At 41.6% G+C, this 17,907-nt stretch overlaps 1 protein-coding gene across 1 annotated transcript in view; it reads left to right on the top strand.

Annotated features, from left to right (window-relative positions):
* The window catches only part of PTCHD1 (patched domain containing 1), a 38,963-nt gene extending 22,442 nt beyond the window's left edge, over positions 1-16,521 (top strand). The window contains exon 3 of the mRNA XM_064707245.1: positions 8,934-16,521. Coding sequence (XP_064563315.1) covers positions 8,934-10,588 — 1,655 coding nt within the window. The 3' untranslated portion in view covers positions 10,589-16,521. The remainder of the gene's footprint in view (positions 1-8,933) is intronic.
* The last annotated feature ends 1,386 nt before the right edge of the window (positions 16,522-17,907 follow it).

The following is a 17,907-nucleotide window of genomic DNA, read 5'->3' as shown; positions in this document are numbered from 1 at the left end:
CCAGGGCACTCTGCTTCCTGGGAGATTTCCTGGTGTTTCTGAGCTAAAGAGGATGAAGAGGCATTCCTGGGAGGACTTTGGGGCAGGCAGGCCCTTTGGAGCCCAGACAGAGTCAGGTGCTTGCTGCAGAGCACAGCCTTGCACGTATGGCACAGGTTTGGCTCAAATGCTTTCGGTTCACATCTGCAACAGGTCTGGGGGTCAGTAGAGGAGCAAGCCATGCAGACACAAATATTCCAGCAGCTAAAATCAGATTTTGCTAACACACATCTCCTTCTGTTGCACTGAAAGAAATATGACTTTTAACTTTTGCCAGGTCTTTTGTGAAGACATAGGAAAGCAAGTGACACGTTTAAATAGAGCTGACAGCCTGCTATTTAAATGCCAAAACAACCCTTTACTGATTTTTAAGTGAAATAAATGTTCTCTTTATATATAAAAGTGGATTTTGAACTATAACTTAGTTTGCTTATCAAAATAGAAGATCCACTCAAGTTTTCTCTCAAATGTATCTCTGTTTTTAAAATGTGTTTATATGACATTGTTGCTATCACTGTAACAACAAAATCTCAAATATTACATTGTTTCAAAAGTAAAAAATACAAGAAAAACATCCATCAGTCTCCCAAAACCTAAATCAATTATTTCATTTAATTGAAATCAATGGGTTTGTTCAGGATTTACCATGTAAGTGCTGAATTGCATATATAATCATTATAGTAGGAGGTTGTTAATTTAAACAGAATTTGGTATACTTTAAAAAAAAATAATTTGAAAATGCAATATTAAATAGTAATATTTTTTTATTAGTAAATAGCTCTAAAATACTCCAAAAATATAAAGTAGTGAACCATGTTACCACCATTGCTGATTATAGATTATGGTGAAGTCTAGGATGATGAATATCAAGGCATTGTTTAATTCTACTTAATTAAAATATTTCTCATTCTCTTTGTTTCTTTTCCCCTTAAATAGATAGAAAAATTACAGAATGTTATGTGTGTCTTGTGTATGTGCATGTATTTCTTCAAAGATAGAGATTTATATGTATAATGATTTTCATTTCAATAGTTATATGTCATCATGGTTTATATATATGTAATATGTGATCATAGTTTTAAAATTAGCTTGTGACTTGTACCATTTTCTTTAATATTGGCTCATTTTAGTTTGTTTGCCATGATAAAAAATAGTACTGAGGAGTTGATAGTGTGTGTGCATCAGGCATTGCTGACTGTGGCCCCACAGTTCAGGTGAGAGCGAGGGGGTGATATCATTTTGTCTGTGCCTGCTTTGTGCCAACGTGTACTTTTTAGTACAGGTCAGAAAGGGCTACACCTCACCCAAACAAACTGTTTCACAGGACAACAGAGAATTGACTGGGTGCTCCATTTGCAAAAGCTCACTTTAAAAATGTAGGATATTATGGCAGACCCTCATTGCCAGAAGGTTGGCATCTAAATTACTGTGGTGCAGCACATCCCTACGAGTCTTAGGAGGAACCTAATCCCCTTTTGTGACTGGGAGTGCTGCACAAGACCTAAATGAGGCCTCAGCCTTGTGCTGGATTGCCAGACACACTCCATTTTCCTGACTGTGCATTAAGCAATTTCAGTGCAGGCTTAATGGCCCGGAGAGTCTTTCAGCAGGATCTATTACTGAGAACATCATTGTGGTCTCCCAGTGTGAAGCACTGAGCACCAGTTGAAGACATCTTCTCTGCAGGCACCAACCGAGGCAGCGTGTGCTGCACGGGGACACTTTCTCTTCACAGTGCATTTCTGTGGGCACAGCCACCCACAGCTGTGAAACACAGCAGATTCTGAGAGTATATTATTAAACATTTTGGTTTCTCTTACTTTGTTGCCAAGAAGATACTGCACAAAACACAGCTCTCTCTGCAGAGACTGAGGCAGATTTTTATCTGATGTACATGCACCAAGATACTGTGGTTTTGGTGCTGGTAGTGAGTTGAGGAATACTTGGGCATGCATGGGGCTTTGTGACTGGGATATAAAAGTGGTTGGAGAGATCAGCCTGACACATGAGGGTGAATGGCTAATAATCAAATGTAAAGCAAAACTAGAGATTGATCAAATGGTTTCATGCACAGACACCTAACAGGCTCACCTACCTAATTTCAGTATGTGTCTCTCTTGGGAAGATCCCAAGACAGATGTTAGTACCAGCCATAGTACATCTCAAGTGATAATATGTGTTAAATTTAGTACCCTTTAAAACAATAGTTGCAAATAAAGAACCTACCCAACAGTACTGTTACCATGTTTCTGAGGTGTGTTGTCATGCCTGGAATGCAGTTACAATCCTGACATGTGGAGTCTGTGGGACAGCAGATGAATAAAGCACTGCAATATGCACAGCCTATGCTTATACCAGTACATCCCATCCCATGTTGCTCTTCATGTGTCCTGAATTCCTGTACCATGCCTGCACATAGCATTTGGTTTTACTTGGCCTTTGAACCTGTGCTTGGAGGTATGAATGAGGTCAGGCTGAGCTTGTGTGGCTTGTGTGACTTCGATCACTTCACCAAAGAGGATGTGTTTAATGCTACTCAGTTGTCCACAGCCTGCAATCCCCTAGTCACAATTTCCCTGAGACAAACACTGCTGCCTGTTAACACATTGTTTAGATGAGTACCTTACAGGATGTTAGTATCCTCCAGGATTTTACTCTACACTGTGAACTGGGCTCCCACAAACAGGCAAGTGTAGGAAAAGCAAGTAGGATTCACAGTGCATTTCTCAGCTCAGCACAAATGTTTGGGACAGACAAGTCTGCACTGTGGGATGTTCAGCAATACACACCCTCCTTCATATCTGACATTCATGCAGCAAAACTGAGTGTTGCACCATTTATGGACCACAAGGTTGGACATTGCTTGGGGTTTGTTACAGCAGCATGCTAATGATGGTATAGCTGGTCAGCTCAACCCTTGCCAGTAAATTGTTATCCACTCAGTGAAAAAGTGTTGTATAAATTAGGCTGATTCTGTCTGCACGCTGAAGGATCTCATCTAGCTGTAGTATTGCGTTATTTCAGTGAGAACAGGCTGTGGAGCCAGATGTTTGCTTCAGCTGGATGCAAGTATTCTTGCTCTGCCTGTCACCTTCAGTAGCAGTTTGAGCCTGCTATATGTTCTGGGCTGAAATCCTGCCTGCTGGGAGAGGCCACGTGAAGCAGGCCAGGTCTTCAGTCAACAACTGGTTCATTGCAGCTCCTGTGACAAAGGGAGTCTGGATTAGTGGTTTCACTTGGCTTGTCAGAAGATGGGAGCTGATGAGATCACTGATCTAGCTGGAAAAAAATAAGTCAGCAGAGGGAAATTATCTCAGCCTCTTTGTTGACATTACTGTAGAAAGCAGTTCTAGAGCTGAGCAGTGTCCATTGTTATTTTTAATACGGTCAGCTAGGAAAATTCATTGCACTTTCATTATATCATATGTTATTGCAGGCACCATTTTGGAAAGGGCAATTCCTGTGATGTGATTCTGATCTCCTATGTACTATTTTTGCACAAGAGCAGTTCTTGAGACCTTGCCTGCATTGGCAGCAAGCTGGGATATGCATTTACAGCATCCTAGTTATTTGATGTTAATTCATCTGGTGTTTGTCTCTGCGGATGATATTTCACTCCACTTTGAATGTGAATCCAGCTGTGCTTCACAAAGAAAGCTGGTGCAACATAGTTTGCCCTCTGTACATTCACACCCTTTTTCACAGGACACTAAATTCCTCTTGCAGACAAGTGCTCCAATTCAGAGGAGTGATTTCAGGCTTAAATCAACCTGAGTGGGACAACACTGGTCCAGCTGAGCTGATAGTGTTACAGGGATGCAGCCATTTCAGTGCAAGCAAAAACCTTAAATCAAAATCCACCCTTAACCTCAGATATTCCATCAGGGCATGCTTCCACTTCAAATTTTCAGCCACCCAGTTTACAAGGCTCCCATATATCCTACCATGAGTCATTACCCATTTCAGACAGTCTTTTGTGCCATCAGCATCAGGAAAAGATTTTGTTTCAAAAGTAGCCTTCAAAAAAAAAAAAAGGCTACTTTCTGATCCCCACCATTCCTTTAGTCCAGTGTGGACTAAAACAGGTGAATCAGTAGCCATGTGGGAGCAGAAAACTTCAGTAGGAGATCGGAAGTAAGGCCTGAGAAGTGAGAAACACCCATAGCCCAACTTTGCCACTAGTGAAGTCTGCTCCCTCTGGAAGACTTTGATGCATACAACCTTCAAAACAGTAAGGACAAAAAAGATGAGACCCACAGTGTACTATTGTTCTCTACTTTCACAGAGGGGTAAAAGTACAAAAAGAAGAACCAAAAACCTCTTTCTCAGTCATTCCCCTCAATTTCTCTGATGGGAGAAGTCTGTTTGGATATCTAAGCCTCATATTACCACAATAAGATCAAAACTTGGCATGATTTTAGTGCAAAATTGATACCGCTCATTTGTTTTACAACGGCAGGCAGCAGGCATTGTTTCAGGTAAGCAATTAAACCAAGCAAGTAGAGAGCAGGTTTGTAACTCCAGAGACCAGCAGGTCACTTTGCTGCCCTCTCACAGGCTCTGGGGCTGCTGAAATCCCTTCTCCTCCCTCTGTTTTGCTCTCACTATTTTCAGTCAGGAGCAGAGCCAGGACTAAGCCCAGGCTGCCTGTGCCAACCCATGGGGGCCCCTTGCTTGAACAACCACTTAACAGGGGAAAGGATGCATTTCTTTTTTGAGGTTTGAAAATGGTACTAAAAGGAATCATTTCAGTGCCTACACATAAGTGGTATTTTAAAATGAGGTAAATGATTTGATAATTTTAAGGAAGATAAAAACTTTCTTTCATTTTCACAACTTCCTGCAAATGCTTTTTTTCTGATGTAGGCTCTGCATTGATTTTGCAGAGCATGTGTAATTGCAAGACTTGTTTCTGAAGGAGGCAAATGAAACTTTTTATAGCATTTTCAGGCTACTCATAAAAGTGCTGTATTTAAGCTAGTCTAATTTATCAGGTTTATTGGTAGTATTACTATTATCATCAGGTTCTAAAATTAAAGGTAGCCCACCTCAGGCTAAAAAACCTGTGGAGATCCTCAGCATTAACAGTAATTTTCTTCTTCATTTTCTTTGACTACAGAAGTCAGAATGTCTGCTCTCAGTCCTCCAGCATAAGGTAGGAGTATCTCCTAAATACAAAGCAGCAGAAAAAGAGAATAAGAAAAAAGTTTGATTCCCATTTTGTCCAAACTACCTTTCTCCTCTCCCTTTAACATTTTCCTTTGACCCCTAACTTCTTTTCCTTAAAAAACTCCCATCTTTCTGTGTTCTTCTTGTTAGCTCGTGATTGTACAGCCTGGCTGTAGGGCACGACCGGTGAATCATAGCAGCAAATGTCAGCAGGAAAAGATCTCCAGTAGCCCATTAGCTGTTTGAGTTCATATTTATTATTTACTGAATGACCGTGAATAATGAACAAGTTGCTCTAAATGATTACAGATTTGCGGCTAAATCTCTATTAAAAAGGGAAAATCAATTGAAGCAACTACAGAATTTATTTACAAGGAAAAAATTCCCTTCGTCTCATTAATATTACATGGAGAAGATGTAGCAACAGTGAGAGAAATAGAGGTAATTAGTGCAAATTGATTAGGGGTGCAAAAAATGAAAACCCTGAAATGGCAGAGAAGTGAAAGAAAGTCTCTCAAAATGCTTCCATGGAGATATCTGCACTAGTCTCTGTGGGCTGGACTTATATGAACATCAGTGAGTTAGAGTGATGGAGATTGTTCTCCAAGTTGTGTTTGCAGTCAGTATTTAGAGGTAAATTAGGTTAGGTAAATCCCATCCTAGTTAAATACAGCTAATCTTTGGACTGCCTAATTTGTTATTGAGTTTGGGCCTAATTTTTTCTGAGGAAACTGGATAAGGTCAAGAATGGCACTGTTGCAAAAGTCTGCAACTTTAGGCATGTCCTCCTCAATGTAAATGATAATTCTGTACCTGTCGTATAAATGGACAGAGAAATCACAAACTGTACAATTGAAGGAAAATACCAGCTCCTAGTACACAGATTGTGTAACAAACAACAAAAGGAACCTATCCTAAAATAGGAAAGTATCCAAATATTTTTCTCTTGGCTTTGTGGAGCACATGTGGTGACGCCTCTTCATGCATTTACTTGAGCAGTTCTCTAAATCAGATTCCATTTTAGGGTAGTCCTGAAGATTATGTAAGAGCAAATTGTGGTTTTATCTTTCCTGCCTAAAGAAGGAATGTGGTATCAGAAGTCCTGTTATCAGGCATTATCCAAAGCCTTATACCTGTTAAAATGTCATGTTCAGCATCATATTTAACTAGCTCTAATTTCCTTCTCTCATTGCACATTGAAAGGTTCCCCAAATTAATATGGCTATTTGAGTATTTTTAGGCAAGAGCCTATTAATGCTGGGGTGTTTTTTTTTCACAAAAAACATGCTATAGCTAAAGCTCATGATGGAAGTAATTTGTAATATTCAATGACCTCATTTTATTCTGTTTTGCTCACTCAATGCTAATGCGTATGATGCCATGTGAAATTCGCAGACGAGCCTGCAGGACTCATGGGAGCCATAAATGGATTAAACCTCTCACTCCCTACTTTGGCAAGTGATCAGTTACATTTAAATAAAGGTCAGTCTGTCTTTACAAAGAACACACTGAAAGCAAGCTTAATAGCTTTCCCTACTGAGCCTAGAACATAACTATTTGAAGCATAATTAGCAACGGGATGCCAGTCACTGATTGTGCTTTTTGCTTGATTTTATGTCTGGGGAGTTCCAGTATTCCCCATTAGCTCTAAGAGGGGGCACAGTGCTAGTTATCAAATTGACAGTCTTGACCCGGCCTCTGAAAGCAGCTGTAAAACACTGTTGGGGAAAATTAAGATGAATGCCAAAGCCAGGTCTGTAATACTGCTACAAATTGGACATTTGAGGTCCATGCCACGACTCTAAATAACAAAATAGGTAAAATATCTGATTTACATGAGAGTGTGGACTTCATTACACTAAACATCAGGTGATAAGGAGATACACCAGTTGTCCTATTGTCTCATCTTATGAGCTCTGTATTGTGAATTCTTTATAAAATACTCCATACCTATTCTTTTCAGCATAACGGCGTGACCAGCTCTGCCATCTGTCAAAATACAGATTTCAAGAAGGGTGGAGTGAATCAGCAACAACTGCCCCTACAGTAAAAGGTGCTGACCACAAAAGGGTTGTTTTGTCAAGTTAATTAAATATTTAGCCTGTATGAGGCATTTAAGAATTAACATGGTTATAGACTCACAGCATCACAGAAGGGTTTGGGCTGGAAGGGACCTTCAAGATCATCTAGTTCCAACATGCCTAATAGATCTTGTGGTGTTCCACTTCTTCAAAATACCTCATTTACCTTGGGTTTATGGGCTGGTATTTATATCTCTGGTAGCAAAAGTGATAATTGTCTACAGGGGAAGAGAACAGAGCTGATACAGCAATCTTGGTACTCTGCAGACAGCCTGAAATTCTAAGAGAGATCTGTGAATTACCTTGACCTTCCTGACTGGAGCATCAGCTTCAAAAGTTCAGTGCTTGCACTTCAGTGTTATCAGCAACTAATTTAGCACTGATCATTTTATCTACTACTATCAGAGAAGATGGGTAGGAGCAAAACACAGTGGACTGACTTTTGGGAATTTCTGGAGATAATCCAAGAGCAGACCAGAGAAGCAGACAAGTGACAGCAAAATCAGCAAAAGAATGAGGAGGAGGAGGAGGAATTAAAAGGCAGCAAAGAGGCTGGGATTATATGGAAAAGATCTCTTAAGTAAAGATAAACGTTATAATAAATTATTATGAGAAAATATTACCATCTCACATTTTAGGTGTGATACAAAGACTATATTCTGTTTATCTCTGTGTAAATCGTCAAACTACATTTGCTTCAGCTCTTCTCACCTGGTAGATGGTCAATGGCTGCATTCCCAGCCCAGGATCACTACCAGAGAGCAGAGGTCTGTGTCCTCCAAATGCATCTTCACAACATAGAAACTGTAAGAGGAATATGACCAACCAGGCATTAAAATAAAAGCATGTACTTTTCCTGATTTACCTGCACTTGGGAGTTAAACACAGGATTTTAGATTGTTCCTTTTGTGAATGGTATATCCATTTTAAGAGTCAATTAAATACATTACAAAATGTAGGCATTGCCAAGAAATACAGGGCTGTATTTGTTTTACAAGCTCTCAGTTATATAAAGAAGACCAATGCCTTAAGCAGCTCCATATCAGTTTTACCACTGTCCTTCTCTAAAATTTATTTGTGCTTTTATTTGTTTGTTTCATTTCTAGGATTTCTTTTTCCTGGTGGAAAACTTATGGGAGGTGGAGAAATCAGTAACTGATTTAATTGATCATTTTCAGTTTGTGTGGTATTTTCATTTTTTACAGATTTTCTACAATGCAACCAACTAATGCTCTGCTTCCAGCACAGGCACTTCAAGGTCATATTTCTTTGTTTTCACCACAGGTCAGATACCATCACCAGGAAAAACTAATTTGAAAGCATCTTCCATCACAGGCACTCGGAAATAACGAAACAAAACAGCCAAGCAGAGTAAAAAAATCCTGTTTTTTTTACCCGTGGATCCTGTGCCAGCAGTGCAGAACTCTCCTGGAGCTCTCACAGTAAGGTTTGCTATGCAGGTAGCAAACGTGCTCCTGTGGTTTACACCTCCTTAATCATTTCTCTCTTCTACAGGACATTTCCTTCATGCACTGATAGCATCCAGCTGTGTCTCCTTTGAGCCTTTTAGCATGTTGACATTACTTTCTTCTGTGTAATTTGGTAATTGAATACATTGAACACTACCTTTGTTCTCTATTGTAGGTCATGGGTTGTATGGGACTTTTGAAATGTTGTCCTCCTGGAGAAAAACTAGAGAAGACCAACACGTTAAAGAGAGGACTGCAGCTGTATTTGCAGACTCCATGCTCTCGTTTTCTCTCACCACTGCCATGTACCTGGTCACTTTTGGAATAGGTGCCAGTCCCTTCACTAACATTGAAGCAGCCAGGATTTTCTGCTGCAATTCCTGTATTGCAATTTTCTTCAACTACCTCTATGTACTCTCCTTTTATGGTTCCAGCCTGGTGTTTACTGGCTACATAGAAAACAACTACCAGCATAGTATCTTCTGCAGAAAGGTACCAAAGCCAGAGGTATTGCAAGAGAAGCCTGCATGGTATAGGTTTCTTCTGACAGCCAGATTCAGTGAGGACACGGATGATTCAGAGGAAACGAACACTTATGAGAGTCATCTTTTGGTGTGGTTCCTGAAACGCTATTATTGTGACTGGATAACAAACACTTATGTCAAGCCTTTTGTAGTTCTCTTTTACCTTGTTTATATTTCCTTTGCCTTAATGGGCTACCTGCAGGTCAGTGAGGGGTCAGACCTGAGCAACATCGTAGCGACCGCGACTCGGACCATCGAGTACACGACTGCCCAGCAGAAGTACTTCAGTAACTACAGCCCGGTCATCGGGTTCTACATCTACGAGTCCATCGAGTACTGGAACACCAGTGTCCAGGAGGACGTGCTGGAGTACACCAAGGGCTTCGTGAGGATATCTTGGTTTGAGAGCTACTTAAATTACCTTAGGAAACTCAACATATCTACTGGATTGCCGAAGAAGAATTTCACTGATATGTTGAGGAACTCCTTCCTGAAGACCCCTCAGTTTGCCCATTTTTCAGAGGATATCATCTTTTCCAAGAAGTACAACAATGAAGTTGATGTTGTGGCCTCCAGGATGTTCTTGGTGGCCAAGACAATGGAAACCAAGAGGGAAGAACTTTATGACCTCCTGGAGACCCTGAGGAAGCTCTCTCTCACCTCCAAGGTGAAATTCATCGTTTTCAATCCGTCATTTGTGTACATGGATCGTTATGCCTCTTCAGTGGGAGCCCCCTTACAAAACTCCTGCATTAGTGCTTTATTTCTGCTCTTCTTCTCTGCATTCCTGGTGGCAGACTCTCTGATCAATGTCTGGCTCACTCTAACTGTTGCCTCAGTTGAATTTGGAGTTATAGGTTTTATGACCTTGTGGAAAGTGGAACTAGATTGTATTTCTGTGTTGTGCTTAATTTACGGAATTAATTATACAATTGACAACTGTGCTCCACTGTTATCAACCTTTGTCCTGGGCAAAGAATTCACAAGAACTAAATGGGTGAAAAATGCCCTGGAAGTGCATGGGGTAGCTATTTTGCAGAGCTACCTCTGCTATATTGTTGGTCTGATTCCTCTTGCAGCTGTGCCTTCAAATCTGACCCGTACACTGTTCAGGTGCTTGTTTTTAATAGCATTAGTCACCTTCTTTCACTGCTTTGCCATTTTACCTGTGATACTGACTTTCCTGCCACCCTCCAAGAAGAAGAGGAAAGAGAAGAAGAATCCTGAAAACCGTGAGGAAATAGAGTGTGTTGAAATGGTGGATATGGATAGCACCCGAGTGGTTGACCAAATTACAACAGTCTAACTTGATTTGTTGGTTGCTTTTTTACACTAGATCTTACTGAGAAAAAAAAAAGAAACCAGTACTGACTAAATGTGTGGGGACAGGAAGATTGGAGGTTTTCCCTTCCCTTTTCTAAGCTAAATCCAGGAATATTCAAAATTATGGGAGAAATTAAAAATAAATTTAAAAAAAAAAAGCAAGAGCCGGGGTATTGTACCTTGCTCAGTTCCTATAACAGGTAATATGGGAGAATTTGCACACCCATGCAAAGAGAGGTTAAATTTTAGATGCATGAAGTAAGATCTAATGGAAGAAGTTGAGTTCTTAAGCAGTCGTCTGCATCGCCTGTACTGCAGATGCTGCAATTATTGTGGCTAAACCAAATCATGTTGAAAGGTCAACTGTCAAGGCTGAAGTAGCACTAAATGTTCGCTGGATGTAAAGGCTTTACAGACTTTCTGCACAGCAATAACTCAAGTCAGTGAGTCAGCTCTTATAAGTCTTTGCCATCACATTTAATATTTCTTTTCTCCCCTAATCTAAACATTTATGCAAGACTATATAAAAAATAGCAAACTGTACTGGGAAAGAAGGCAGTACACAGCAACCAAGTGCTTTCCAAACACCTTTATGTTATGAATCACTTTTTTTTTCTAAAAGTATCATTATTTTAAAATTGAAATCATCCCTTGTAACATTTTTAATCATGGTTTTATAGCTGTTTCTTTTTCTTATAAAAACAAAAAAGAACAAAAAAAAAAGGAACAAAAAAATCCATGTGACTCTGTCACTCTAGAAAATATATAATTCTATTTTATACATGTCTCGCTACTAGTTAAACATGTAATCTGCTTTACCAACTGTAATTTTGTTAGCACTCTACTAAGACATGTGAGTGGATCTAGCAGCAGATAGAAGATGGTGTACTGAATATTTCAGCACCAAAATCCATGATACAAACCTCAAATACTAAAATGTCATCAAGAAAGTGAATGTTAGGGCTCTTTTAGTGAGAGCCTATTTCAGGCCATTCACTGGTAATGCACACTAAGAGGATTAGTGGGTAGTTTTACATAATGTATAACTTAATCCCTCAATCTTCCTAGAGTACCTGTAAAGCAATAGACCTTGCAGCTATGGGCTCTTCCAGGAGACAGTAGACAGTAAGAGTTGAGTGGAACAAACTGAAGGTTGGCTCTGTGGTTTAGCAACAGCAAGTTCAACAACGTCCCCAAAGAGCCCATGTCTAAGGGGCCTATTGAAAACATCACATGTAAGAGGGGAAAAAAAAATACCCAAAAAAACCAACTTAAAAAGATTACATTAGCAAGTCTTTTTGGAACCATGAGTTCTAAATCAATAATTCTGTCAGCATCTGTGATGTGGAGTAAAACAGATAAAGCAGCATCTCTTCCCTCCTCCACCCCCTCCACCCTTAAGAGCGACAGGCTCATTGCTGTAAGGTTTTATCATGTGGTTGAACCCCAGTGGGGATATGTAAGCCAATTCTGTAGGTTTTGCTGAGAGCATTCTGACCATACATTGCCTGTGAAGCCCCAGTGGCAGGAGCTGGCTGGTGTGTGTCAGGTGGGTTCATATGGACTGTTGCTTTGTGGTGCAACATGAATGTATTCCAACCAGACTCCCATCTGCAGCTCATCTGGAAACTAAGAGCACTTGAAAGGTTTTCAGCATTTGGCACAAAGTTTGCTTCAATGTCAGTATCTGGAGGGGGAGGGATATTGCAAGAGCCTTGGGGCTTGGAGCACTGGGAGCACCATGGCTTGGGAGGCTGCCTGTGGTACCTGTACAGCCACTAGGACATCTGTGGTCACAAAACCAGGATGTGCTTCATTACTTGAAACATCTCTTTAGCATCCAAATCCCAGTGACCCCCAAATGCCCTGTACAAAACCTGCAAATGCCACCTACTGAATATTAATTTTCCAGCAAAGAGATATTTCTGAAGCATCCTTCCTAGCAGAAAATAAGATAACCAGATATTTTGCCCTGAAGCAAAATATTACATTCTCACTAGCAAAACAAATCAGCAGAGCAGCTGGCAACATTTACTTTCCCCTGGATAAGTCCCTTCCCTGACCAGAAGAAAGGAAGCTGTGTCCAGGAATGCGCAGGCTCTTTGCTTAAGTAAACAACAGTTGCTTCAGTAGCAGCTGGGAAGCTGTAACAACAACTTCAGCCTTGGCAGAACACAGGCAGACACCTTGAAGACAGCCAAACGAATGTAAGGCTAGGAAAAAGATCTGTTTCCCCTGTTTTTTTAGACTCAGGCTTGGGGCTATGTTTTCTGGCCAAAAAATATTCCTTAAATGTACTTCACTGTAGATTTTCTGTGATCATCAGTATGTTGTTTAAATACCAGTCACCCTGTCCCCCTGGCTGTTCAACAGGCAGCTGCAGTGGCTTTTAAACTTCTGAGGGCATTAGCAAATTAGCTGAGACTTACAGAGGAACTGCAATTCCTCTGCAGTGACCCACTGACTTGTGTGACACTTGGAAATGGGACACGTGTCAGAGAGGCTGTTTGTACTCTGCCGAGAGGAATACATGGCAAGCACTGATTTTACACCTCTGCTATCCCTCTGCTATTCCCTTGCAAACACCAGATGCCAAGATAGTTACCATAAACCTCCTCACATCTAATTGCAGTGCATAGACCAGGAGCATCTTTAAAGAGATGTCCAAAGACAAGCTTGCAGTTTCACAGATCTCTTATTAAATCTCACCATGTGAGGCCTTCAGAGATCTTCAAGAAAGGTGATAAAACCAGGGACAAAATTACTTCTCTATCTCCAAACCTGTCAGGAAAAGGATGTGGAGGCATTCCTGTGACAAAGTGCTGCAGAAGAGGCTTGAGTGTCCACAGAAGGCAGAGTGAGAAGTCATGGAATCCATGCCCTTGCCCCTAGGGCAGAGCCAACATTTAAATAATTTCTGAAGGGTGTTTGTCTAGCCCATTCCTAAAAGTCTTTTTAAGGGCAGATTCCTTTCCCAATAGTTCCCCTCAGTGCCATGTTACCCTCTTTAGTAACCATTAACTCCTGCTAGCCACCCAAGACTGGGATGGAGAAGAGAAGCCGTGCCCCTTTCTACACAGGGATAGGACAGGCAGGAGACTGAAGCATCCCCAAAAGAGAGAAAACCCAGAACAGAGCCAGAACCAACTTACATACATTTTTCACTGTGTTTCACATCAAGCTGCCATTCTGTTCCCCAGCACACACCAGGGAAGTGCCCAAGGTGCACTCAGCCCAGGTCTGTAAGACTCAGCCTGGATCCTGATGTGTCTGAGGGGTGCACCAAATGCTCCTTCTCTGCAGGTAGCTTGAATACCTCAACATGAACCACGTTCTCAAGGTTTCAGACTATGCTAAGCCACTTTGGCCTTCCTCCCCTTCAACCTTTTCCTCTGGAGCAATTATCTTCACCAAAGTCAATGGACCTCCCTGCACTGATTGATTGAGTAGGTGCAGATGCAGTGCTCTGTTCTCAGTCCAAAGCGCTCCCAGTGGCTAACTGTGCATGAGATTTTCCCCTTACTGGTGAACCTCCAGTTTGGAAGACTACCTAGGCTTAAGCAGATTTTTGACATACTCTTAAGTGGCTTTTCAGCCCTGGTATCACTGTGGTTTTGTTTGCAATATAGATGATCCAACTTTTTATAAATGCAGTGAGTAGAGCAGAGTATTATACACTGTCAGGCACTGACTAAAATCTAACAGTGAAAATTTTAGCTAAGGCTAACAAGGCTATGTAGGACTATGGCTCACTGAGCACATATATCTTCTACAAACATGAAAATTCCCATACAGTAAGGTTTGGTGTACAGGATATTTTTACTACAGGGTAAGCATGGGGGAAAAGAGCCAACCTACCTGCATATGGCCCTCAAGATCAATCCAGTTTTCTTGTAATATAACTTCTGATATTTTGTTAGCACAAGTCCACTTTCAATTTACAATTACTCTAAATGGAAAAAAAAAAAAAAAAGAAAATTTGTTATAGCTGGAATAACTATGCCATAAACATTAATTGATGAAGACAGAATTTTCTGCCCAAAGCAGAAATGTGGAAGTGTTCTAGTTAGATTAAAATTAGAGCTGGAATTGTTGAGAAAAACCTGTCTGTAAAAGAAAAAGAGCTTCTTTTCCAAAGACAAGCAAATACACTTATTATGGTCAACTGCATGAACCTGGAGGGAATTCAGTACCAAAGTGGACTGAGGTTATGTTGAGTCACAAGAGGATTCACATCTGCTCTCAGAAGTCTTCTGAGCCAGCGCTGAATTCAGGTAGAACATGTACTGTAAATTGAAAGGTGTACTTTTAAATGTTTTTTTCTAGGGTGGCTGTCCTCCTGTGAGCCATGAAATCCCCCATCAGCCAACACCTTTATTTTTATTCAAAGGGAAAACAAAACTAAGTGGTGGCACAACTGGGCAGAGATCAGGGGAGTCCAGAAGGAAAACTGGCTTCTCTGAAAAACAGAGCCAGCAAAGCAAATGGGTTGTGGGAGAAGACCTGGTGACTTCAAAACTTAGCAAAGTCGTGGTCTTTCCTACTTTGTTAACTTGGAAAGCAAATATCATGTTCAGGGAGACACGGGGAAGCGAAGCTGAGTTAGTGGGCGTCAGCTCTGGGTTTGCTGTGCACTCCAGTTACAGCAGCTCCTCTGGCATGGCTGGGAGCTGTCAGCAGGATGGGAATTGGGCAGGGCAGGGCTGGCACTGCTGTAGGCACTGGGGATGCCAGACCAGGGGCTGTGGTGGTGCCATTTCCCTTGTCCCCATCCCACAGCCCTGCCAGGGGTTCCCAGGGTGTGCAGCCTGCAGAGAGCATCAGCTGCCCTGCAGGAACAGCTCCTCACCATTCTCACACTGTGGCAGCACTGCTGGGGGGGTTTTGCTGAACCAGTGCTGTCATGGTAAGGCACAAGCCCTGTAGGAAACCACTTTCTGGAAGCTCTTAGTTGGAAAGAATTATCCAGAGCCTTTTCCTCCCCTGCCTTTGCACACATTGAAATCCTGATCCATAAAAATCAGATTGTACAATTTAGCTCTGTAGGGACAAAGTATTTCTTCCATGGCTTTATCCCTACATTTATCACTAAAAGTACCTGTCATTTATTTTTCTTATCAACATTGTGAAGTAACTAAGCCTTTCTGGGGAACACACAAGTCTGATGAGAAGGAGGTGGGGAGGGGGGAGAGCCCCTTCTCTTTCCCAAAGGTAGGAAGCGTCTTCCACCCATGGCCAGGCACTACTGCAGGGCACTCCAGTGACCCCAGCTCAGTGCAGTGGGGAGGACAACCTTATCCCCCCTCCCTAATTATATTCAAGAACAGGGAGAAACTTTAACTCCAAATTTTGTGGGGAGATGGGCCCCTAGGAAGCCCTTGTGAAACTCGTCCACTGCCAGAAAAGCGCAGTGGGAAACTTCTTGTTTGGTTGGGTTTTTTTGAGAAAGAGATGGCAAAAGGATCCCAGGAGGGCATTTGAACACGAATTCCTGTCCATGGTGCGTGGGTTGGAGCAGAATGGCATGCCCTGCCATGCCACCCCTTGCCCTGTTGTCCTGGCACAGCTTCCAGCCTGGAGAGAGGGCACCTCAGCATCACGTGCGCCTGCCTGGGGCAGCCGCTTCTCAGGCACAAATTGTTCTGATGTCGTTGGCATTCTGCAAGTCATTACCATTTTTAATTTTGGGGGAAAAACAAAACAAAAGAAGATCGGCAGAAACAATTCTAGATTATTTAAGCTCCAAGAAGTCTTAATCTGTGCATCAAATAAATGGCTTGCAAGATGTCAGGGGTTTTCGTTTAGGCTTTTTTTAACCTATTTTTACTATTTTTGTATTAATTTAGGGGAAAAATTGTATAATGAATCTCAATGTATAGCATAAGCCTAAAATAAAATGGCTGTCTCTCTCTTTGCTTCCTGTGCTCCCAAACTGCTACAGAAATCCCATGCCATCGCCAATGCTACAAACTGATTTTCCTGGCCCTGGCCTAACCCAAATAATCAGGATGAGCGTGGTCTCCAAGTCCCCACAGAGAGGGGTGGTGGAGTTCAGGGGCACCTGCTCAGCACAGAGCCAGCAATGTCCCCAGGATGATGGGCATGCTGCTTCTGCAGGAGCCCCTCTTGTTCCAGGCTGCACACTGCAAGCACAGGGAAAACCACGTCCATTCATTTCCATGTTATTGGGATCTAAGTGCTTTTGGGGGTGTTCTAGGTACTCCAGCAGCAGAACCCCAGCCTCAGCTGGCAAACCAACAGCTAAGGCAAAAATCTAAAACTGATTTGATCAAAAACTACATTTTATTTCCTCAAACAAGACCTGGACCTTCTCAGATCTGGTAGGTAGGCCTGAAGTATTACTGTTTAACAGAAGTATTGTGATTGAACAGACTTATTGCTATTAAAATTTTTCTTACCAAGACCTTACCTTTCACAAACTCAGATGCCCCATCATCACTGAGAGACCCACCTCTCTCACCAGCAGAACCACAGCTGCTGCTCCAGGATCTTCTGATGACTGTGCTCAATCATCTTCTTCCCATGCCCAAGCAGATAACCCATTTGCACTTCTTTCCTTATGTTTTGGAGAAGGGGAGCAGCATCCCTAAAACTCATTTGGACCAACTGCTTCAAAGCAGAAGCAAACCACTCCACCAGGGGACAGCTACAGGTGCTCTGTCACTCGTGACTGCAGAAATAAGATATGCATCACTTTACTGTAAGAAGCAGGTGAGCCACATCCAATCCTAAGTCACTGCAACAAATAGCAGGAGTTTGGTATTTTGGCTACCAAGGGCTTTCAGGCACTTTAATGGGAAGTTTGGGTCTGCAATTTAAAGGTGATTCCTGTCACCTCTTATGGCTCTGGGCCTGGTCCCTTTCAGTCATTCTTTCTCTCATTGCCTTAAATTCAGAATCCAGAAGCACTGTTGCCAAAAATTCTGTCTGAAACTGAAACTCAAACGATATCAATTTTTCTAATGGCTAGTGTGATGTAAGAGAGGCTATGTCTAAGCATCACACGGGAACTCAAAAGAAAAACCCCTATACCAGGCTGGTGTTCCTCATTTGTATTAGCAGGAGCTCCTTCGTGCAAATCTCCCCTGATCTAATTTACAAAATTCAGCCTTTCCAAATGTATAATCAGCACGTTTCATTCTGAAAGTTCATCTGTACCTGTACCTTCAAAATAAAAGCATGTTAAATGTGATTTTTAACTTATCAAGGAATATAGTTCAGCCCAACAAATGTTCATGAGCAGCATGTCTGAATCCCACATGCAATTCTTACATTGCTGCA

This window comes from Zonotrichia leucophrys, chromosome 1 (assembly GCF_028769735.1).
Source record: "Zonotrichia leucophrys gambelii isolate GWCS_2022_RI chromosome 1, RI_Zleu_2.0, whole genome shotgun sequence".
Classification (NCBI taxonomy): Eukaryota; Metazoa; Chordata; class Aves; order Passeriformes; family Passerellidae; genus Zonotrichia; species Zonotrichia leucophrys.
This window is presented reverse-complemented; position numbering and strand designations above follow the sequence as displayed.